We start from the raw sequence: 24,238 nt of genomic DNA on the forward strand, positions 1-24,238 counted from the left end.
AAAATTAAAGGATTTTAATGGTGATTTCATGACTGATACCCTTCTCTCTGCTCCCACCAGTGCCAGTTCCAGTTCCAGGATGTCTCAACTATATTCTAGACATTTCCACATGGTTGTGCCACTCTTACCTCAAAACCAAGATGTCTAAGACTGTGTTCACAAGCCTCCCTTTCAAACTAATTCCCCTCTCTTATCAGTGTTACCACTATCCTTCCAGTTACTTGGGCTCACATTTTGAAATTCTTTTTGCCTTTTTCAGCCTATCATCAAGTTACACCGATACTTCTTTCAAAATATCTTCTGTATCTGTCACCACACAAATCTGAACTCTAATCTTTTATTTTTTTTTTAAAGATTTTATTTATTTATTTGAGAGAGAGACAGCGTGAGAGAGGGAACACAAGCAGGGCAAGTGGGAGAGGGAGAAGCAGGCCTCCCGCCGAGCAGGAAGCCCGATGCGGGGCTCGATCCTAGGACCCTGGGATCATGACCTGAGCCTAAGGTAGATGCTTAACGACTGAGTCACCCAGGCGCCCCTGAACTCTAATCTTTTAAATCATGGATTGTGTTGGGGTGCTTGGGTGGCTCAATTGGTCAAGTGGCTGACTCTTGATGTTGGCTCAGGTCGTGATCTCAGAGTCCTGGGATTGAGCCCTGCGTTGGGCTCCGTGCTAGACGTGGAGCCTGCTTAAGATTCTCTCCCTCTCCCTCTGCCCCTGCCCCCCCTAAATGTGTGTGTGTGTGTGTGTGTGTGTGTATAAATGTATACACACAGTATAGTCAGCACTCAATTTCTGGTTTCATTTATCTTGATATGGAAATGCGATACCTTGTAGTCTTTGGAGCACCTTTTAAAAAATTGTCCATTTGACAGAGAAATGCAGAGAAGTTTGGTGTTTTTTAAAATTTTGTTTTGTTTTTAACAAAAGGGACCCTTTAGGGCCATGATGTCAGCTAAGGGGATAGGCTAGCTGGTCTGTGCAAGAAACTGTATGGTCTAGACTGAGAATAGCCAGAGGTCTGTGGTTTTGTGGTTTCACTTGTGTTTGAATAATGCTAATGCTGTGCTATGGCAACAGAGAGATGGTGGGAAGAGTCTGTTAAGAAGAGAATATCTTGATCATTTGGGCCAGGTGGGCTGTGAGCTGATTCAGTTTCATAATTTTTTAAATGAGGAAGGAGAAGCAGAAATCTGCACTGCATCTCTTATGGGCCAATGCCGTGATCAGGATTACACATTGGATTTGGGAAAAGAGACCTCCCTCTCTGGGTGCCGCTTTTTTTGTTTTGTTTTGGAGACTTACTGGTTTAATGCTCAGAAGGCATCTGTGACTTAGTTTCTTAGTCCTACCTAGTCTTATTTCTGTTGCTTTCTCTCTCTCTTTTTTTTTAATTTACATTTTTAAAAGATATTTGTTTACCAATTTATTTATTTTTCAAAGATTTTATTTATTTGACAGAGAGAGACAGTGAGAGAGGGAACATAAATAGGGGGAGCAGGAGAGGGAGAAGCAGGCCTCCTGCTGAGCAGGGAGCCCAATTCAGGGCTCGTTCCCAGGACTCCAGGATCATAACCTGAGCCGAAGGCAGACGCTTAATGACTGAGCCTCACAGGTGCCCCAAGGTTCTTATTTATTTATTTGTTAGAGACAGAGGGAGCACAAGTAGGGGGAGCGGCAGACAGATGGAGAAGCAGGCTCCCCACTGAACAAAGAGCCCGATGTGGGACTCCATCCCAGGATCCTGGGATCATGACCGGAGCCGAAGGCAGATGCTTAACCAGCTGAGCCACCCAGGCGCCCCTGATGTGCATTTTTTTTAAGATTTTTTTTTTTTTAAGTAAATTTTTAAGCCCCAACATGGGCCTCGAACTCACAACCCCAAGACCAAGAGCCACATGTTGCACCAACTAAGCCAGCCAGGCGCCCCTCTGTTGCTTTCAAGTTGATCTTTCTAATCTATCCAGAAGAACTTCTGTACTGTCTTTTATTTTTTTAAAGATTTTATTTATTTATTTGACAGAGAGACAGCATGAGAGAGGGAACACAAGTAGGGTGAGTGGGAGAGGGAGAAGCAGGCTTCCCGCGGAGCAGGGAGCCCAACGCGGGGCTCGATCCCAGGACCCTGGGATCATGACCTGAGCCCAAGGCAGACGCTTAATGACTGAGCCACCCAGGTGCCCCTCTTTACTGTCTTTTAAACATGCTGTACTCATTTCAATATTTGAGCCTTTGCCTGTGCTGTGCCCTTTGCCTAGAGTACTTTGTCCTTGCCCTCAGGTGCTCTCTCTTTAGTGAAGTCTGTCCACAAGTTAACCCTTCCCTTCTCTAACCTTTACTCCATAGCTGGGATTATTTGAACTGGTTTTTTTCTCTTAAGGTTTTTAATGCTTTGCATTTTCATCGTAGCTGTTATGAATGTTTGTCTTAGATCCTACTGAATTATTTGAAGGCAGAGATTGTAATTCAGTCACCTAGTGAGTTCTCACTGAGTAGTTATTGAATTGACTTCAGTCCATTTCAGAAACCTCCAGTGTTCAGGCAGCGGGGAGTGTAGTACCATTCTCTCTGGCTTGTACTTTGAAGAACTCCAAGGCTTAAGTGGCACGGTTTCCTTAAACTCCTAATTCCATGCAGGCAGTTTGTTTGTTTGTCAGAGAGAAAGAGCAGAAGCATGGGGAGTGGCAGGCAGAGGGAGAAGCAGCAGGCTCCCCACTGAGCAAGGAGCCTCATGTGGGACTCGATCTCAGGACCCTGAGATCACGACCTGAGCCGAAGGCAGACACTTAACCGACTGAGCCACTCAGACGTCCCCCATGCAGGCAGTTTTTTATTTCATAAATAATTAGGTAAATTCCAGGGGATTGGGGCTGAGCAATTTTCTGGGATTCCTGTGTCTTTCTCTCTCTCCTACTTGATGATTTAAGGTTAAATTCTTTTTTGATCAAGCTGAATCAGTTTACCTTTTCTTTTTTTTTTTTTAAAGATTTTATCCATTTATTTGACAGAGAGAGACACAGCGAGAGAGGGAACATAAGCAGGGGAGGTGGGAGAGGGAGAAGCAGGCTTCCCGCCGAGCAGGGAGCCCGATGCGGGGCTCCATCCCAGGACCCTGGGATCATGACCTGAGCCGAAGGCAGACGCTTAACGACTGAGCCACCCAGGCGCCCCCAGTTTACCTTTTCTGATATAAGCCTAGCTCTGTTGGCCCTACTATTCCAAATAGGCATTTCTCTTTCTAAGTAGCATCCCTGAAAACTGTACTCTTCTTTACAAGTGTTTTTCTTTCTTTTCTTTTAAGTGTTTTGTGGTCCTATAACATTGTATTAACCTACTGAAATGGCCTTACATTGACCAAAATGTTTGAATTAAAGTGGAATATTAGCTAAATCCTGTGTTGTTTTCAGTACTCATGTTTATATTAAGTAAATCCAAGCTTAGCATATACCCAATAATCCTTTTTTTTTTTTTCCAAAATTTGACAGGGCACCCTTTTCAGATGTGGAAATGTACCTTTTCGATCTTAGTTGGTGCCCACTACCTATTGGTCTATATGCCACTCAGTTTTATACTGTGTTGACTTGAGTGTTATTTCCTAATCCCGTAAGCCTGTATGTTGTCTCTTCTGCTGTTCTGTCCCTCTGTAGTACCAAGCTGCAGTGTCTTGTGTCCTGCCTGCTCAGAGATGTTTGCCAGCAGCATGTTCTCGTTGCTTTCCGGCACCCCACACAGATAGAGGCTTTGTCTGGAATGCTTGTGATTTTAGCCAGAGCCAGGAATTTTCTGCAGCTGAGTAGGGGGAGGAGTTGTGGCTGTTTCCCTCTATTGAGAGGGTAGGGGTTAGAGAGAGGGAGGGTGGGTGGGTGATTTCCCAGAATTTTAAATATTCTACACAATGAATCATTTGATTTCTTTCTCAGGAACAGGGCGGATACCTGATCAACTCGTGATTCTAGACATGAAGCACGGAGTGGAGGCGAAAAATTACGAAGAGGTATGTCCTGCTGTAACAGCCGGTAGTGTGCTGTGCTAGGAGGTTTCTGTGACCTAGGCAGGCCATCTGGCTGTGCTTTGTCCAGAAGGCTTTTGTTTTCTCAGCAGTCATGTGACAACCAGCTACAATCTTACTGATACAAAAAGTTGTGTTAACAGTCTTGAACGATAATTCTGACTGTGCCTTCGGCCAAATGACCGAACCAGCTATCCCACAGACATGTTAGTGTGTAGGGGCACCTGGGTGGCTCAGTTGGTTAAGCGTCTGCCTTCGACTCAGGTCATGATCTCAGGGTCCTGGGATCGAGCCCCATGTTGGGCTTCCTAAGCTCAGTGGGGAGTCTGCTTCTCCCTCTCTTCCTCCTCCTCCCCCCTGCTTGTATGTGCACTTTCTCTCTCTTTCTCTCTTTCAAATAAATAAAATCTTACAAAAGCAAAAACAAAAACAAAAAAACCCAAAACCACAAGAACTATTCAAGACTGGAGGATTGATCTTTACAGAAAGGTAAGAGTATTTTTACCCAGATCAGAGTCTTCTTACAACAGTACCTGAAGGTATGAAGAAGAGGTGGGGGACAGGAAATGTAAATGGTTTTTAAAGAATGTAAACAAGGGCACCTGGGTGGCTCAGTCCTTAAATGTCTGCCTTCGGCTCAGGTCATGATCCCCAGGGTCCTGGGATCGAGTCCCACATCAGGCTGCCTGCCCGGCAGGAAGCCTGTTTCTCCCTCTCCCACTCCCCCTGCTTGTGTTCCCTCTCTCACTGTGTCTCTGTCAAATAAATAAAATCTTTAAAAAAAAAAAAAAAAAGGGCTCCTGGGTGGCTCAGATGGTTAAGCGTCTGCCTTCGGCTCAGGTCATGATCCTAGGGTCCTGGGATCGAGTCCTGCATCGGGCTCCCTGCTAGGCGGGGAGCCTGCTTCTCCCTCTGCCTCTGCCTCTCTCGCTCTCTCTCTGACTCTCATGAATAAATAAAACATAAAAAAAAAATGTAAACAAAATAAAGGAAAGTTGATTTAAGTGATTTAAGAGAATTTTCTAGGACTGATGGACCCATAGAAAGTTGCTCCATCTTTGGTCAGGACCTGGGAAGGAAATGTCCTAAAATGGAAGAAGATTGGAAGTGACCGGCTAATTCTGCAACAGGAAGTAGTCGTACAACAATTGCAGCTCTTTAAGTCTTTCCTCTGTTTCTTAGTTCAGATATCCAATAGAATAACATCAGACTGAGTTATTTATAGGTGATCAACAAGAGCGAGGGATATGGTAGAGGTAGTGAATGGAAGACAGTTCCTGGTAGAGACTTTGAATTGCTTGTTTCTGTGTCTAAGCTGGGTTGTTTTTTTTTTTTTAAAGATTTTATTTATTTATTTGACAGAGAGAGAGACAGCGAGAGCAGGAACACAAGCAGGGGGAGTGGGAGGGGGAGAAACAGGCTTCCTGCCGAGCAGGGAGCCCGATGTGGGACTCGATCCCAGGACCCTGGGATCATGACCTGAGCCGAAGGCAGATGCTTAACGACTGAGCCACCCAGGCGCCCTCTAAGCTGGTTTTTAAAAGAAAGCAAGAGAGCCTCTTTACTTGATGAACTGAAGAGTAAATTGAAATAATCCTTTTAAGCTTTGATGGTTGAGAAGAATCTTAATTATATTTATATAAGGTAATGTATGTTAAAATGCTATTTTAAGGTATAAAAGAGAAAAATGTTGCAGTTATTCTGAGGTAGAAAAATAGGTAAGGTGATTTTCAGTTTTCGATGACTGCTGCAGTATCCTCAACTTGAGACCACTCTCGAAGCCAGCATGCATTGTTACAATAGAAATTTTACCTGTTGTAACTCTTTCCTCCTGATACGATGGCTGCCATTTGTTAAATAATAAGGCATTTGATTAGACATTAGACATAATTTTTCCCTTTAAAACAGAGGGCATTATTGTGAGTTTATATAGAAAATGATGTGGACATCTCTGTCACAGAGCATGTTAGAACTCCTATTCCTCCTGGAATTTCTACCATCCTTGGACTTTGTTGACATTGGGGAAGGGCCTTTATCTTTCCTGACCTTTTGCTTAACCCACGAGGGGAATCCCTTGCAGAAAGGAAACCACAGCACTTCCTTTGCCTGCTTCCTGCTTTGGAAGTCTGGCACGTCCTAAGCATGTCGTTACGCACATGGTTACAACACAGCTCTAAATTCTGTTTCTTAACCAAGTAACTGCTGCTACTACTCTCTTTGGCGATCTTACCACCAACCCCACCACCGCCCCCCAAAAAAGGCAGAGCAAACTGAGACAGAGAAGTGGTTTCAACACAGGCCAAAGGCAGCTGTTTCCTCAGTCAATGGCTAGGCTCCCATGAATCTTGCTTAGAAATAGCTGTTACTTGTCTCTCAGCAAATGCCTGTGACAAGAACATGAATAATAGAAGCACTTGTTCTCTGGTTAATTACCAGCGAGCACTGAGCGTATGTAGAGGTTTTGAGGCATTTAATTTCAGGCCCTTGAGGTAATAGAGAGTTTTTATCTCCAGAGGATTTGGGCCTATTGGTATCAGCATTTGGCTTTGGGGAGGTGGCACATTTTCTTCAAGTTTTTTCATATCCGAAGTATCTTCCTCACAGTTGCGGGCTTCATGATTCTGAAATCCCTTGTGGTTTTGTAAAATTGAATAGTAGTCAGTGTTTCAGTAGCTGGGCAGAGTACTACAATGCCTACTAAATTGTTAGAGAGGATTTACTTAATTAGTGCATGTGGAATTGCTATGTAAACAATACAAATGTAAGATGGTATTTAGAAGCTAGAATGGTTGTCCTATTGTAAAGAAGCATAGAGTCTTGTAGTTTGAATTCTTTAAAGAGTTCAGAATGCTTATGTCCTCAGAAATAAAGCACTTTTGATCCCCTCTGTTGAATTTTAAGGACCTTTTACCACTGTCTTTTGCCCATGGTGGGGGGGGGGGCGGCATCTTTTTTGTGGTCTGTGGTACCAGAGCAGCTGCTTGTGAGGATTAATTGTCTAATCCTGCAGTTGGGGAAATGAAGGCAGTAACTGTCCCACGAAGAAGGAGCTATCTGACACATCCTCAAACTCGGGGGCTGTATATGTCCCTTCTTGATGTGGAGGTCAGCATTTTCAGTACAACTAAAATCCTCTTGTGCCTGTGGGTTCTATTAGTATGTCATTTGCTATCAGCATGTATACCAGAAACACAGTTGCCCTTGTTGGAACAACAGCTTAAGACTTTCCAAAAGTTCTACTTTTTTGAATGCCCTCAGGAAGGAGGAACTCTGGTTCTGCATACTAGATCCAAAATCCTTTCTCGACATGAGTAAAATGAAATAACGGGCAAGGCACCTGACACATTGTTGGTTAGTTCAGTAGATTTTGGCTTCCTTCTCCTACCCTTTCTGGAAACTGACTATGACAGAGTAAATAGAATCATGCTAAATTTCATATAGCCCCTAAGATTGGCAGTATTATCTGGCCTTATTTTGGTACATTCTTGACCTTTTGAGCTTCTATGAAGAGGCTTGTGATTCACATATGTCCCCACACAAGTAAACTTGTCCTTGGCTATAGGTCTGCCTTCTTTATCTTGATTGTGTAGACTAGACGATCTGCACTGTTACCGCTGTGCTTCTAAAATTTGGGGGGCTATGGTGGGGAGTGTGGAGGTAACAGCAATTTGACTGAATTTGGCTTACCACAAGCAGCTTCTCTTAAGTCTCAGTGCTCCACCAAGGAAAACAATCTAGCGATTCTCTACAGGTCGGTTTTACATGTATGTTTTAAGAAGCAGTTTTTCAGAGTTAAAACCTTTCCTAGGTGCAGTTACATATGACTCTGAATTCTAGGTTTAAATCATCACTAGGGGGCGGAAGATTCGGATATGGCTTAAGAAGGGTAATTTCACAATTTTTTTGAGGTGTTGTACATGTGCAGGGAAAGGCTTTCTGACTTGTAGCTTTTCCAAGCAGTCCCTTCCACCACAGATGAGAGTGATAGTGTGGTAGGGAGGACTTTCTCCTGGGCAGTGGGTGAAAATAGATACAGAGTGCTCTAAGGAAGCCTTGCTTTAGGGGACCAACAACACTTATTATCTCATATGAGAAAGTTGGCTCCTCTGAAGAAGGCATTGAATGGGCATGCTATACAAAGTTTACATTGTATTAATTTCTTTGAGTTCAAGGGCCGAACTAGTGTGGGGATAAAAGATAAAAATCAAAACAATGTGAATATGACAATGTATGATTGTTAATTATGTGGCACAGTCTAAGTGCTGTAGGACTTTAGGAAAGGGAGTCGGTGTGGACAGAAGTTGTTAAAGAAAGCTTCATGGTTAAGGCTTGAAAGATAGGTAGGGGTTGGATACACTGAGTGAATATACTTTTGGAAGTCAAAGGTACGGTTTTGCTTGCATTTTACAAAGCAGCAGAGCTTTGCCGTTCTGATGCTGAATAAATGCTTTGGTGACCTTGGGTAGGGATTCAAGAGACCATGGTTCTGCTAGTCCTGGTCTTCCACCCAAAGGACTTGAAAACTATGGAATCTTCAGTTTCATTTGTAAAATGAAGTCCCTTGTAGCTCTAATAGTCTTTATTGAATGGCTAAAATGCAGCTTACAGGGGGAATGCTACCCTCTAGTGGAGAACCTATGGTACATAACATTGTCAAGCAGGCTTTGCTTTTATCAAGCTGTTGGCAAAATACATGTCATCCTTCCAGCCTGAGAAGAGAGAAATAGACTGGAATAACGGCCTGCTGTCCTGAAACATTTATAATTTCCCTTATTTTTTTAAGATTTTGTTTATTTATTTGACAGAGACACAGCGAGAGAGAGAGAACACAAGAAGGGGGAGTGGGAGAGGGAGAGGGAGAAGCAGGCTTCCTGCGGAGCAGGCAGCCCGATGCGGGGCTCAGTCCCAGGACCCTGGGATCATGACCTGAGCCGAAGGCAGATGCCTGACGACTGAACCACCCAGGCACCCCTAATTTCACATTCTTACAGACATTGTGAACACTAAATCAGACGTTCAGAAGAGCAGAACAGCAGTCAGTGGGGATTTTGATACAGTTGTTCTTGTCATCTTTTTGTACTGACTATGATAAAAGTCTTGGTGATAAACTCATTGAATACTTAGTCCTGGGCAAGCGAAGAGGGTCTTCCTGAGAATAGTGATGATAATTTCCTTAAAATTTTTACTCTGTTAGTCTGTAAAAAATAGAGTAATAGCAGTATGAAACCAGGGAAGTTTGACTAATAAACTGGACAACTTACCCAGATCCTTGTGGCCTAATATAGCTTGATCATTTCACCTTTGATCCAGAAAAAAAAATAGTGTAGTTTACTAGTTTCCTTCATCAACGTTTTAGTACCTTCAGAATAAAATATAAACTCAGACTTGGATTCCAATCTCCGATCCACCAAGCTCAGAACTTGGGCAAGGGTTATTTAACACTTTGAATCTTAATTTCCTGATCTGAAAAATTTAGGGATAATAATATTCACCTTATATAGGGTTATGAGGATTAAGTAAGATTATAAGGTATAAAATACATACACATTATGGATATATACTGATAGGTCTAATTCATTATACTGCCTTCTTCATCCTCTTCCTCAGTTGAACTCCTCCCTAATTTTTGAGCCTTATATTTGCTATTACCAACAACCCTCCCCCAAGCATGTATAAGGCCATCCTCAATACTAAATTTCTTTGGTTTTTCAGGTTTTAGGGCTTTTCAGGTTTTAGGCATTTGGCCTGTTGTCATTTAACAAAAAAGATGGGGAGGGTTAGAAGTAGTCTTCAAAGTAATTTTTTAAAAGAATATTTTCAGGGGCACCTGGGTAGCTCAGTTGGTTAAGCTTCTGCCTTCGGCTCAGGTCATGATCCCAGGGTTCTGGGATCGAGTCCCCGAGTAAGGCTCCCTGCTCAGCGGGACGCCAACTTCTCCCTCTCCCTCTCCCTCTGTGGCTCACCCTGCTTGTGCTTGCTCTCTCTTTCTCTTTCTCTCAGTCAAATAAAATCTTAAAAACTATATATTTTTTCAGCTGGCAGGGGCATGGCCATAGTTTCACTTCCAGGTTTTTTTGCAAGTTTCTATTTAGAGAGCCTTAAATCATTTATCACTAAAGAAGTTTCATGCCATTGTTTTTATACTATCTCATTCAGGAAGCTTCAGAGATGAAAGTGTAAACCAGGAGGGAAAATGTTAAACAGACTAAAGTTGAGCTTATTATATATGTCTTGTATTGATATCTTTTCCCTGGGGAATTTCTTTGCTCTGTGGCTCTATACGAAATCAACCAACAGGTATATAGTCTAGAGTAATGGCAAAATCTGGCATTTGAGCATTAAGCTAGGAGAGTTAGCTAAATGCATTAACTAACCATTAGTTAAATGTTATAGTCAATTAGCTTCATTCTGTTTGTAGCTGTTAGTCATGCCATTAACTCTAGCCAACATTTTACAAATGTAAGAAAATATACATCCAGTGAAAGAAAACTTAGGTGGATCATTGCAAATTCATAAGGTACATTTTATGTACCTTATTTAAATATAAACTTACTTTTTATATCCCCATCCTAACAGCAATTTCTAGTTTTATTTTAAGTAACTTTTATTTTTTTAAGACTTTATTTATTCATTTGAGAGAGAGAGAGGCAGAGAGAGCACAAGCAGGGGGAGAGGTAGAGGGAGAGGGACAAGCAGGCTCCCCGCTGAGCTGGGAGCCCGACGTGGGGCTCGATCCCAGGATCTGGAGATCACGACCTGAGCCGAAGGCAGATGCTTAACCATCTGAGCCACCCAGGCACCCCAAATAACTTTTATTTTAAATAATTTCACATGTTCAGTGAGGAATATAGATGAGCAAAGAGAACATAAGAACACTCTTAAACTCTTCCTGTTCATCCCACGTTAACTGCTGTTAACATTAGCTGAAAAAGAACAAAGAAGGTGAATTGGACAAAAGAGAAGAAAAAGGGCGTTCTATAGAGAACATACAATAAATAGAGAGTAAAGAGGTAGTTATTGAAAAAGAATTTTTTTTAAAGATTTTATTTATTTGAGATAGCATGAGCAGGGGGGCAGAGGGAAAGGGAGAAGTAGGATCCCCACTGAGCAGGGAGCCCAATGCGGGGCTCGATCCTAGGACCCCAGGATCATGACCTGAGCCGAAGGCAGATGTGTAACCGACTGAGCCACCAGGCGCTCCTTAGAAAAAGAATTTTTGATGAATTCTTAAGGAAAGATTTAAGAGCAACTGGTATATGAGTTTTAAGATCTAGAAAACTCTGGTGGTATATTCTCATTTTAAAAGTAAATCATAATATAAGATTGATAGGAAAAAACCAAAAATAGGCTAATGAAATCTTTGCTTTTGTCATATCTGCCTTTAGTTACTAGACACTCTTGGAGGTTTCACAGTGGTCTGGGTTGAGAAAGGAAAACAGTTCATTTCTTTCTCACATCCTTCATTCCTTAGCATACAAGGAAGTCCTCGAAGATTTCTTTTGGTAACTGGCTATGTAATTCTAAAAACAAAAAAAGCAGTGGTTTTGTTTTGTTTTGTTTTTAGCAAAGCTAGGCTTCATCTGGGCTCTAGAGCTCTGATATAAACCCTAAAGCTGTTGTGGGATTTAAAGGAGCAAAGCAGAATTCTCTAATTTTATAGTTTGAGTTATTATCTTAATGTTACAGTCATATACTCCCTCATTCCTGTGCATTGTCGATTGGGAATTTAGAGGGTTTTCTTTTAAAATCACGTCTGACTATGACTCTAACACTTATTATGCTGATAATATTGTTTCTTTCTTGGACATGAGTAGAAGGGCAAAGTAAAGTGCTTTATTAAAATCAGAAACCTAGGGGCTCCTGGGTGGCTCAGTCGTTAAGCGTCTGCCTTTCGGCTCGGGTCATGATCCCAGGGTCCTGGGATCGAGCCCCACATCAGGCTCTCTGCTCCACTGGAAGCCTGCTTCTCCCTCTCACACTCCCCCTGCTTGTGTTCCTGCTCTTGCTATCTCTCTTTCTCTCTCTCTGTCAAATAAATAAATAAAATCTTTAAAAATAATAATAAATCAAATCAAATTAGAAATCTTAGGAAAATAACATATTTTACTTTATAGCCTACTATATTACAGTATTTCCAAGGAGGTTTTAATCAAAGTATCAAAAAATTCTGAGATGGAAACACATGAACAGTTTGTGGGGAAGGGCAGAAGCCCAGATTTTAGAATATGTTAGAGTGATAACAGAAGAGGTTTTAAGTTTGGTGAAACTTTTTTTTTTTTTTTTTAAGATTTTATTTTTAGGTAATCTCTACACCCAACGTGGGGCCCAAACCCGCAACCCTGAGATAAAGAGTCACATGCTCTATCAACTGAGCCAGTCAGGTGCTTCGGGTTTGGTGAAACTTTTAAAAGACTCATCTGTTGCCTTGTGTTCTAGACCAGAGCAGTTTTTTCAAGGAGTAGGTTCATAATTCCTTTCTTTTCCAGATTGCCAAGGTTGAGAAGCTCAAACCTTTAGAGGTGGAGCTCCGACGCTTAGAAGACCTTTCAGAATCCATCGTAAATGATTTTGCCTACATGAAGAAGCGAGAGGAGGAGATGCGAGATACCAATGGTGAGGGGAAGGCAGCTCTTGTTTCTTCATAAAGGAGACAGAGCTCTTTTCTCAGTTTTGCCAAATGGGGATAGTGGAATGGGATGATGGGATGATCACTTCAGTGTTGTTGTTTCTCCAGGTAAATGAGCTTTGTTAGATGTTCAAGGGAATAGAAATTTCTGTGATAGGCAGTTGACTATATTCTCAGTTTATTGTGTATCAAACTGATAGTACTAATCTTTGTAATTTTTAACATTTATATATAGAACAGTGAACTTTTAAGAAAAAACAATCCAAAATCCTACTGTCAGGCCTAGAGACTGAGTGAAGTTTATTAATTGCCTTTTCCCCCTGGCCACTGTATAGCCTGCTGAGCCTCATTTCATTGTCTTATAACACTTTTGTTTTTTTAGAGTCAACAAACACTCGGGTCCTGTACTTCAGCATCTTTTCAATGTTCTGCCTCATTGGACTAGCCACCTGGCAGGTCTTCTACCTGCGTCGCTTCTTCAAGGCCAAGAAGTTGATTGAGTAATAAGGCCCAGTCTCCTCCCACCTTGTATCTCAGCCAGCTGAACATCACTGGGACATGTCTGACCTAAGGCATCCTACTAACAGCACCATCAAGGCACATTGAAGCTTTCTTGCCAGAACTGATCTCTTTTGGTGTGGGAGGACAGGGGTTACCACCTACACCCAACAAGTCAATGAGGGACTTCTTTTTAACTTGGTAGCATTTGGACTGGTTTTGCAACAATAGGACTATTATTAGAGTCACCTATGACAAAAAATAGGGGTTACCTAGATAATGCCAAAGTCAGCATTTGTACTGGGTTTCCTCTTGTGATCTGTTTGAACCATGTTTTCTTTCCTTTTCCTACTAGCTCACCAGCTTGGGCTTCCACTTTAGTTCCTTTACCAAGGTTTGTATGACCATGTTGAACTTGTTTCATTCTGATTGTCCTCTTTGGATTTCTTTGTGAAAACACACTTCACTTTCTCTTGACCCTTAGCTGAAATGTTTAGGTAGCTTCTGGTAATATCCTTTCATAAATTTATGTCTCTTCAAAGGGTGATAGATGGGACACCTCATAGAAATGAGCATTGAACTGTATATAACTCTTAAAGAGGACTTCATTTTATAGAATTAAAATATTTGTGCTCAGCTGCCTGAACCTCTTTTGTGTATTTATGTGTGTTTAGTTCTATGCAGTTTTATCCAGTGTAGATTTGTGTGATCACGACCGCAAGATGCAGAACAGTCTCAATTCTCGTATCCCTGTACTACTACCTTTTTATAACCACAGCCACCTCCCTTCTTTTCCCCAAAGTCCCAATTTCTGGCAACCACTAATCTGTTCTCCATCTCTACTTTTGTCATTTCAAGAATGTTTTATAAATGGAATCATATAGTATGTAACCTTTTTTGAGATTGGCTTTCAAAACTCAGCATAATTCCCTCGAAATCCATCCGTGTTGTTACATGTTATCAATGGCTTGCTTCTTTTTATTGCTCAGTAGTATTTCATGGTATGGATGTATCACAGTTTGTTTAACCATTCCCCATTGAGGGACATTGGCGTCATTGTCAGTTTTTGGCCATTTCTGCTAAAGCTGTTGTGAACATTGATGTACAGGTTTTTATGTGAACATAAATTCTCATTTCTCTGGGATAAATGCCCAAGAGGGCAACTGCTGGGTTGTATGGTAAGCACGTGTTTATTTTTCTAAGAAACTGTCCTACTCTTTTCCCGGAGTGACTGCCATTTTACCTTCCCACCAGCAACGTGTGACCAATCCAATTTCTCGGAATCCTCACCAGTATCTGCTATTGTTTTTATTTTTTATTTTAGTCATTCTCATAGGTGTGTCTAGTAATGCCTCATTATGGTTTTAATTTGCTTTTTCCTAATGGCAAATGATGCTGAACATCTTTTCATGTGCTTATTTATCATCTATATATCTTCCTCAATGAAGTATCTATTCCTCTCCTTTTTGCCCACTTTCTAATTAGCTTGTTTTTTCTACTAAGTTTCGAGAGTTCCTTATATATCCTAGATGCAAGTCCTTTGTCAGATATGTGGTTGCTTGAATTTTTAATATAACTTCTAGCAAGGAAAATACAGGTAAAATTTACCAACTCTTCTTATGTGGCCAGTCACCGACTTAATTCCTGTCCTTTATGTGTTCCATCTAGCAAATTAAGACATGGGGTATTAAAAAAAACACATCTGGGAGGATTATGAATAGAGTAAATACTTGAAAATGAATGTTGCAAAAGCAAAGCCAAGAACTGCTGTGGGAATATAAGGTGCCTAAAGGCCATTAAGTAAGCAAAGGTATGGATACAAATGACCATGTTTGTGAACAGGAAAAATACTGTCACTTGAAAATTACTCCATTTCGCCCAGGAAAGTGGATAGGAGTCTGTCCTTTCTGTAATCTCTTTTAACCCCTGCTGACTGTTACAGGGCTTTGTCTAAGTGCAGTGGCAAGAATTACAGGACTTAGGGCATATAGCTTGCAGTTAAGAAGCAGATGTATTAGAATTAACAGAGAACACTGCTGTGATGACCAGGGTAAGGTACAAAAGTAGAAGAGGGAGTGAGTTATGTTGTTAAAATCTCAGGCTGTTCTGTTAATGTTCCAGCTACTCTGAACCCCCAACCCCCCCCCCCCACCTTGTGTGAATTCCTCCGGCCTGGCCGAGTGGTTCTTTCATTAATTTGTGCAACATTGCCATCTGCTGGTAGGAATTGATAGGTACGGCTTCTGAGACTGGCGACCAAATCCTCAACATAAGGACAGTGGATGTTGAGAAAGTCCACCTATGGTATTACATATAGTAGATGACGGAGGATACATCCCAGTAGGGAAGAGAATAACCAAATTTGTGGGTCAGATCCATTTTTAGGGATCTAAAGGTCAAATTTTGTTCTGTACCATTAGCCTAATAAGAAACTTTCATATTTCTGACTGGTGCCTTTCCCCTTTTTCAGAAGCAATGACAGTTCTTAACTTGGTTATATTCTTCTGTTTTGACAAAATGGCAAAGAAGAAGATAGAGGAGAATATTTTATTTTACTGATGTTTTTGTTCCTGAATGTGACTTTGTGAAACTGGGATTTTTTCCATGTCCTTCCCTTTTACTTTCATGACGAAAATACCAACTCAGACATTTGTGCTTTCAGTTTAAAGTTCATTGATAATTACACCTTGATTTTATCGAAAAAGTAAAAATTATTTGTCTTTGATAGAAGGCTAGTGCAAGAGTAAATCAGCTTTAAAAATGGGGATTTTATCTGCTTTCCTCCATTTTGAGCCTTTTCAACACAGTCTATATAATATAGATAGGAATGATACAGTTTAAGTGCTGTTATATCATCGTCATAAACTCCTGTCATAAGCCATTTTCCTGTTTGTTTAATGGAAAGAGGCATGTGGGATTTCTACAGATTCACTTGTAAATGTTGGACTGGGGATTTTTGTGTAAATTTTCTCAAATAAATGCTAGCAGAAACCATTTTAGGTGTATTTTTCTGTTCCTCTTGAGTATCTCTTTGTCTGAATTGGCAATAATTCTTCCATATTCTTCAGTTTTAAAGTATGGCAAATTATCCATGATAAATTAGAGAAAAGGTTGTATGTAATTTACTACAGATGGATAAAGTTTATTTGAGCTAATACAATTTTATTATATTTTGTAAGTATGTAAGCTATATAATATGTGTATATAAACATAATCATAATAATTAACATCTTCAGAAAGGCAAAATAGGGTTATGTAAGCCAAGCATTTTCTGTAGCTTCTTTTGGAAACTGCTATTGGAATTAGTCCTAGAGTGTCCTCTCCCTTACCCCCCATTCTTAAAATTCCCCTCCCAATTCAGAACCTCTCAGGACTTGTTTTTTTGCCCATCATATCTGTATAAAACCCAACCCATGGGCGCCTGGGTGGCTCAGTCGTTAAGCGTCTGCCTTCAGCTCAGGTCATGATCCCAGAGTCCTGGGATCAAGTTCCACATCGGGCTCCCTGCTCAGCGGGAAGCCTGCTTCTCCCTCTCCCACTCCCCCTGCTTGTGTTCCCTCTCTCACTGTCTCTCTCTCTTTGTTGAAAAATAAATAAAATCTTTAAAACCCAACGCAGCAGGTTAGGGCCATTTTTCTCCTTCCTTTTACTTACAGTTGAATATTTTTCATAAAGCTCCTTTCCAAGAGTCAACCTGAAGTGCTTTGCACATTCACAGGCTGGCATCTTATTTATCCTCAACCCCCATTCCCCCAAAAAACAAAATTTGTTGGTGAATCTATAAAGTCTATAAAGTAGGGATTCACAAATTGAGTATAACTATTTAATATCAAAAATGTCTTGGGGCGCCTGGGTGGCTCAGTCATTAGGCATCTGCCTTTGGCTCAGGTCATGATCCCGGGGTCCTGGGATCAAGCCCCGCATCGGGCTCCCTGCTCTGCAGGAAGCCTGCTTCTCCCTTTCCCACTCCCCCTTCTTGTGTTCTCTCTCTCGCTGTGTCTCTGTCAAATAAAATCTTTAAAAAAAAATTTTTTTTAATTGTCTTAATTCTCACTGATGATTTACTTTTAGAGAACATAAACAATGAATGAATTCAGCAAAACTTTTAAATGAACTTAATAGTCTCAACAGTATCATATACTTGTTAAATGGTAGTATGTGTTCTGCATATTATTATTCAGTCTGCTGTAGTGGTATCCCACATAACATAAACCCCATGTGTAGTTTTAAATTTTCTAGTACCACCATAAAGTAAAAAGAAACAGGCAAAATTAGTTTTAATAATAGAGCCTTACATATCCAAAATAGCATTTCAACATGTAGTCAATATAAAAATGATTAATGACTATTTTACTTTTTTTTAAGATTTTATTTATGAGAGAGAGAGCGAGAGAGAGCATGAGCAGTGGGAGGGTCAGAGGGAGAAGCAGGCCCCAAGACCATGACCCCAGCTGAAGTCAGACACCCAACCGACTGAACCACCCAGGCACCCCACGAATATTTTACTTTTTTACCCCCATATAAAGTCTTCGAAGTCCAGTGTGCATTTTACAGCTACAACACATCTCCATTCAGACTAGCCACAATTCAAGTGTTTAATAGCTGCATGTAGCTAGAGGCTACCATATTGGAAAGTGAAGGTACAGACTTTGCTTGGTACTTTGGTAGATTTTTTAATCTTTACAGTGACTCTATGGACCCAAGGATCTGTCATTCACAACTGGGAACTGCTGCTATATAGCATCCTAACTATTTCCTTGTTAAAATATAACATGGAAATACCCATTTTTGTCCAAAGGCATTTTGAAATCAGTTATACCTTTAGAATGTTCAGTATTTGTGGACTTGAATATTCAAAGGCCAGATGTTTCATATATATCCAGTATAATGAAGAACTGAGCATGAGTGTTTCTGTTCTGTATTCTCTGAGAGAACAGGACATTTGTCTGTTAAGCTTGTATCTGTGCATTATAACTAAAACAATTTATAATACCAGGCTAACCAAGCTACAGAAAACTATCATTCCTCATGGCAGAGATGCCAGAAAAAATAAGCTGTGGCTGAAACCTATTTACTTTTGAATTTAATTATTTTTTCCATTCTTTTAACTGAAAAAAAACACACATTTATTGAACACACATTCTTTTTAATATGCTGAGCTAAACTCTGGAGAAGACTCAGATAAAAAGCAATACCTATCCTCAAAGTGCCTTGTAATGAATAGGCGGAGGTAGATGAAATGGCCTCTATCCAGAATGATCTTCCTACTTTGGTTAGCCATCACTGACTTGACATTTTGCTTATTTCTCCAGGAAGACTTCACCAACCCAGCAAGTTGGCTTGGAAAGATGATCCTCCTAAATACCTTTCTAGAAGCTTATACTTACTATAGCACTGATTTGTTATATGGACTGTAAGCTCCATGAGAGTAGGAACCACGTTATTTTGTTTTCTGCTGTAACTCAGCACCTGGCACAAGTTGGCACTCAGTGTTTGTTGAATGAATTAATTGAAAAATGTAAAAATATCTGTATAATCTGGCATACTGGAATGAAACCAACAAAATAAAATATGATAGGAGTTATCAATCAGGCTTGCATTTAGGTTTTTTTATTTTTTTTTATTTTTATTTTTTTAAAGATTTTATTTATTTAACAGAGAGAGACATAGCGAGAGCAGGAACACAAGCAGGGGGAGTGGGAGAGGGAGAAGCAGGCCTCCCGCGGAGCAGGGAGCCTGATGTGGGACTCGATCCCAGGACCCTGGGATCATGACCTGAGCTGAAGGCAGACGCTTAACGACTGAGCCACCCAGGCGCCCCTTGCATTTAGGTTTTAACAATGTTCTATATGTAGGTGATAATAACCTGATGTTTATTCATCAAATAATTTTTAAGCCTATAATATCGAGTATTTTTCTAGGCACTGATGCATAGTTGTAAATGAGTACAAAATCCAGGCTCTTGTGACGTTTACATTCTAATGAATGGAGATAGTCAATAAAGAACATAACAAGACATCAGTATTTTACAGATAAGCATTGCAAAGAAGTGATGTGATCTAGTGGGAGAGCTGCGTTACTTTGGATTGCTTTGGATGTGGAAAAGAGGCTTCATAATGTACAAGTATGGTATAAGCAGACCATCATTATAAAGGCTAGTATACTAATAGAAGTATTAGATCCAGATCGAGGGAGACAGAAGTCCCCGTGTGCTCTCCTATTCAGAGCCAATGTGGAATGTTATGCAGAGTGTAGGATATCATACTTTACAAGGGTCAAGCTGTAGAGAGGTCATAGGAGTGTGAACTCATCCTTCACAACTCCCCTAACCCATTCTACCAGGTGTCTTTATCCTCTCCTTGCTATCACTATCCACCTCATTAAAAATCACAGAGTGAATCTCCTGGACTCACATTTACCTCATCAACCACATCCCAGCTGATCACAAAGTTCTAAATGTTCCTCAGATGGGGGGTGCCTGGGTGGCTCAGTCCGTTAAGCGTCTGCCTTGGGCTCAGGTCATGATCCTGGGGTCCTGGAATCAAGCCCTGCATCAGGCTCCTTACTCAGCAGGGAGACTGCTTCTCCCTCTCCCCTCTACCCCACTCGTGCTTTCTCCCCCTATCTCTTTCAGGTAAATAAATAAAACTTTTTTTTTTAAAGATTTTATTTATTTATTTGACACAGAGAGATAGAGCAGAAACACAAGCAAGGGGGCGCGGGAGAGGGAGAAGGCCTCCCGCCAAGCAGGGAGCCTGATGTGGGGCTAGATCCCAGGACCCCGGGATCAGGACCCAAGCCGAAGGCAGATGCTGAATGACTGAGCCACCCAGGCGCCCCATAAATAAAATCTTTTTAAAAAGTTAAAAAAAAAAAATGTTCTTCAGATGGATTTCTCAAATCTGGACTTCCTTTCTACTCACACTGATAAATACTTCAGTGCCTCTTCTCTTCTTAGAATATAAATTGCCTCTTAACTGGTCTCCCTGCCTCTGGTCTTTGTCCTCCACATTGTTATCAGTTCTTTGTAAAATATAACTTTGGTCTTATGTAAAGTGACTGTATTGTTTATTGTCTGACCCGGACTTCAGCAAAATAAAGCTCTGTTAGTTATGCCTGGGGGAAAGGCATGAACTGGGACTTCCCCAGCAAATTAGGACATGCTGTCACTAATAATATACTCGCCTGCTTAAAAATCTTGAATAATTTTTTTTTTTTTTTTTGCCCACAGGAAAGCCAAACACAACAGTTGAGGCCCTGTCTTCTCTTGCTTCTACCCCACATACACCCTGGCCTTCAGCTACATGACTTTCTCTTAGTCCCAGAACATGCTCTCTGAATGATGTGGATCCAGATTACTCCCAGCTCCCCTTACTAGCTGTGTAACATTGAGCAGGTTACTTAACCTGGGTTATCTCAGTTCCTTCTGTAGAATGAGAATAATAGGATTAAGTGGGATGACTCAAGGAAAGAAAACCTTTAGCATAGTGTCAGGAACATAACACTTAATAAAAGTTAGCTGTTAATCTCTGTGATGTTGGTCATATTCCTACAGCTTTACAGATTTAAAAAGAAGCTTGGAGATGTAAAGTTGCCCAAGGTCAGTAGCTGATGGAACATGTTTTTTCACTGTATTACAATTCTCTTAGTGACTTGCTGGTAAGGAGAGTCTTATTGTAGCTTTCCCACCCTCAAATACACTGGCACTTGTACTCAAAGAATGTTGCCTGAGATGAGACGATCAAAGATTTGGAAAGATACATGAAAGGAAAATGTCAAATCTGGAAAAAGAGTGTCAGGAGAATTGACTTAAAATATTTTGTTTTTGGAGTTGTATAGAAGAGGGAACCTAGGGTGGTTCTGGGAGCAATAACTGGGCCCACTGACTAAGATGACAGGAGGCAAATATTTCTGCTTACTATAGTACCTTCAGTATCTCACTAAACAAAGAGCACTGTCCAACGTGGAACCACTGCCCTTTAGATAGGCCTGGCGCCAAGATGCGACTGCGCGACTTCTGGACCTCGAAGCTGTTTGGAACCTGGCCAGGGATTGCGGATGGGGTCTACAGACCGGTCGGCGACTCCCTTGCCGCGGCCAGAGGCCTTCGGTTCCATGCCGTGCACCCCAGCGACCGTGAAGCGCCGCCCGCCCGGAGGGAGGGAAGCCGGGGCCGCGAGACCAAGCAAGTGGGCCAGCGAAGGCGGAGGAAAGCCCGCCGGGCCGGAAGCACCAGGAACTGTTTCCGGGTCAGGGGGAAGGAGCCACCATGGAGCCTCGCTGGGTTGCGGAGCTGTCGGAGCCGCGGGCCGGCGACTGAAGCGAGAGAGTCGTAGTGCGGCCAGCGCCGCTGGGGACACGCAGGCCGGTCCCGCAGCCGTCATCATGTCGGTGCTGGGCGAGTACGAGCGACACTGCGATTCCATCAACTCGGACTTTGGGAGCGAGTCCGGGGGTGGCGGGGACTCGGGCCCGGGGCCCAGCGCCGGCCCGGGGCAGCGAGCCGGCGGCGGCGCGGCGGAGCAGGAGGAGCTGCACTACATCCCCATCCGCATCCTGGGCCGCGGCGCCTTCGGGGAGGCCACGCTGTACCGCCGCACAGAGGTAGCGGCCCCTGGCTCCGGCCGCCCCAGCCCCTCCTTCGCCGCCCCGCTTCCCAGACCCGACCCGGTCCCGGCTTTGCCTGCGGCTTGCGCCTCGTCCTCACTTAGGTTTGCGTGGCCGCAGGGTGTATGTCTCAGGGTCTACTCCATTCTTCCAGCTCACCTGCACTGGGAATTGTTAGATCACTGGTTTTACTGACTGGTCGTTTCTGTCGAACCCGGGGAACTGAGCAAGGCATTGAGCCTTCTCTGAGCTTTAGGTTCCCCATCTGTAAATTGGGGTTAATGATAACTACCCTAAAAGTAATCTTTATTTTTTAAGTTTCATTTTGAGACTCGAACGAAGGTACTTTGCAAACTGTGAATTAAAGTGGCATACGAATGTGAAGTGTTGTCAAAACTTCCTTCCTCTCGTGTATAACTCTCCAAGGTCGGGGTGGAGAGGAGGGGCATAGCTTCAAAATTCCCACGTCAGTGGCAACTTCGCAGTCTTTGCCGTTATCTTTAAATTCAGGTATGAACACTTACTTAATTGGAGATTTTTCTAGAAGATCATTGGGTCGTCGTTGCTTTCTTCATCAGTGTTTATCCGGCACTGTTTATGCATGGGAAATACCTTTTTGATATATTCTAAGCCACTGTTTCTTAACTTGGGTTGGCGGGAGGCAAGGAAGGACTCCTTTGAAAACCTGATGTAAACGTAATCCCTCCCTCCCCCATCCCCTATTGCATATATACAGATCCTTTGGAGAGATTCGTGGATCACTGACCCCCAAGTTCAGAACATATACTGATCTGAAACCCTGTAGTGGTGACTCTACTTCCAAAAACTAACCATCAGTTGGATTTGATCCCTAATGTCTTAAACTTGAAGACTTTGGATGATGATGATTCATCCATAAGTGATCCATCTGCAGTTCTGGGGTGTGTTCCAAGTCAGCATATTTCTAAGGCTAAAAGATGGAGGAGGGGGGGTTGCAAGAAAAAATCTTCAAGTGTTTATCTTAAGGCAACATTAATGTATGATTTTAGGGTTATTGTTAGTATCTGTTTTTCTTACTTGTACTCATAGTATGAAAAAGAGGAGATGAGCATTGCTATTTCTGTTTTATAATTAAAGAAACTAAGACAGTATATTTAAATCACTTGACACTTAAATTAGAAGTAAATCTTGGGCTAGAACAGAGTTTCACATCTCGCCCATGCCTTTCCATCATGTTGAACTTGATTACTGAGGTTGGTTTATGTTAAATTTGATTACACTTCCCAAAATTGGCATAGCATTATCCATATCACCAAATGTTTATTAGGTTTGTGAATTAACAAAGGTTTGATTAGAAGCAGCCCTTTCCCTCCAGAAGGTTATATTTCACTGGGAAGACAAGTTAACCCTCTTGGTAAGAAAATAGCATTTAAGTTGTATGTGTATATAAATGAGAAAGGATGCACAAATATCATATCAGTGTATGAGTTCTGAAAACGAAGGAATGGTTGCACTGAATAAAAATGCACAGTAGAAGGTTTATCAGGGTATCCCCCCAAAAAGTTTTTTAAAGGCCTGGCAGAATCATTCTAAAGGATAGGGAGAGTGATTTAGGTGGGGATGCTCCTGGCCTGGATGGAGAGCAGTATCAGTAAAGAATTTGGGTGTTACAAAAGAGAGTGAATATTGGGAGCTGCAGATAAATTGTCTGGGATAGAGGAAAACAGGTGACATGTAAAAGTTACAGGAGATACAGAGTTGCAAAATAGGGCAGGTGAGGGAAGTGAACTCTAAGCCCTTAGGCATCACTTATTCCTATCTAGAAAGCGTAAACAGAAATTACTAGAGAAATCTAAATTTATAAAATTAGAGGTAAGTTTAATATTTCCATTTTACAAGAAACTATGGTCAGTTCTAGATAACTACTCTCTCCAGGTCTCCAGTATTCTAGCCCTACTACAGTGTTTATCATGACTAGCCCTTTGTCATGATGTCTGTCAATAGAATCTTTTGAGAGCTCCTCTAGCTCGTATTTTTACCTGGAATTGACATCATGTAAATTAACTGTAGCAACAATGTAACAGGATCTTAGTGCTTCACTTTCCCCAGTCCTGTAGTAAATTATAATGCTCAATTGTATAAAGAACCTTTAAATTCTGTTCCCATTTTCTTTAAAGGAAAAAATAAAAGAAGTCAGTCTCTGCCCATCTAGGAAGTTTTCTTTCTAGGCTTACAGATCAAGGTGTGGATTCATTCTCTGCCAGGCTAGAGGAAAGTACAATACCTCTCTTACTGTGTTGTAGGATGACTCACTGGTTGTGTGGAAGGAAGTTGATTTGACCCGACTGTCGGAGAAGGAACGTCGTGATGCCTTGAATGAGATTGTTATTCTGGCTCTGCTGCAGCATGACAATATTATTGCCTACTACAATCACTTCATGGACAATACCACTCTGCTGATTGAGCTGGAATATTGTAATGGTAAGGTAGAATTCAGTGGGACCTCCTCTGGCAAGACAT

The 24,238-nt window shown here is 41.7% G+C and overlaps 2 protein-coding genes across 3 annotated transcripts in view; both read left to right on the plus strand.

Annotated features, from left to right (window-relative positions):
* TMED10 (transmembrane p24 trafficking protein 10) overlaps positions 1–16,126 on the plus strand; it is a 37,434-nt gene extending 21,308 nt beyond the window's left edge. The window contains exons 3-5 of the mRNA XM_081830215.1: positions 3,920–3,993; positions 12,495–12,621; positions 13,017–16,126. Of these exons, the coding sequence (XP_081686341.1) occupies positions 3,920–3,993; positions 12,495–12,621; positions 13,017–13,138 (323 nt within the window). The 3' untranslated portion in view covers positions 13,139–16,126. The remainder of the gene's footprint in view (positions 1–3,919; positions 3,994–12,494; positions 12,622–13,016) is intronic.
* Positions 16,127–21,368: 5,242 nt separating this feature from the next.
* NEK9 (NIMA related kinase 9) overlaps positions 21,369–24,238 on the plus strand; it is a 37,142-nt gene continuing 34,272 nt past the window's right edge. For both annotated transcript variants that reach the window (XM_081830210.1, XM_081830211.1), the window contains exons 1-2: positions 21,369–21,736; positions 24,022–24,199. In XM_081830210.1, the coding sequence (XP_081686336.1) occupies positions 21,518–21,736; positions 24,022–24,199 (397 nt within the window). In that variant the 5' untranslated portion in view covers positions 21,369–21,517. The remainder of the gene's footprint in view (positions 21,737–24,021; positions 24,200–24,238) is intronic.

This window comes from Leptonychotes weddellii, chromosome 9 (genome assembly GCF_054177405.1).
Source record: "Leptonychotes weddellii isolate Sample4059 chromosome 9, ASM5417740v2, whole genome shotgun sequence".
Taxonomy (NCBI): domain Eukaryota; kingdom Metazoa; phylum Chordata; class Mammalia; order Carnivora; family Phocidae; genus Leptonychotes; species Leptonychotes weddellii.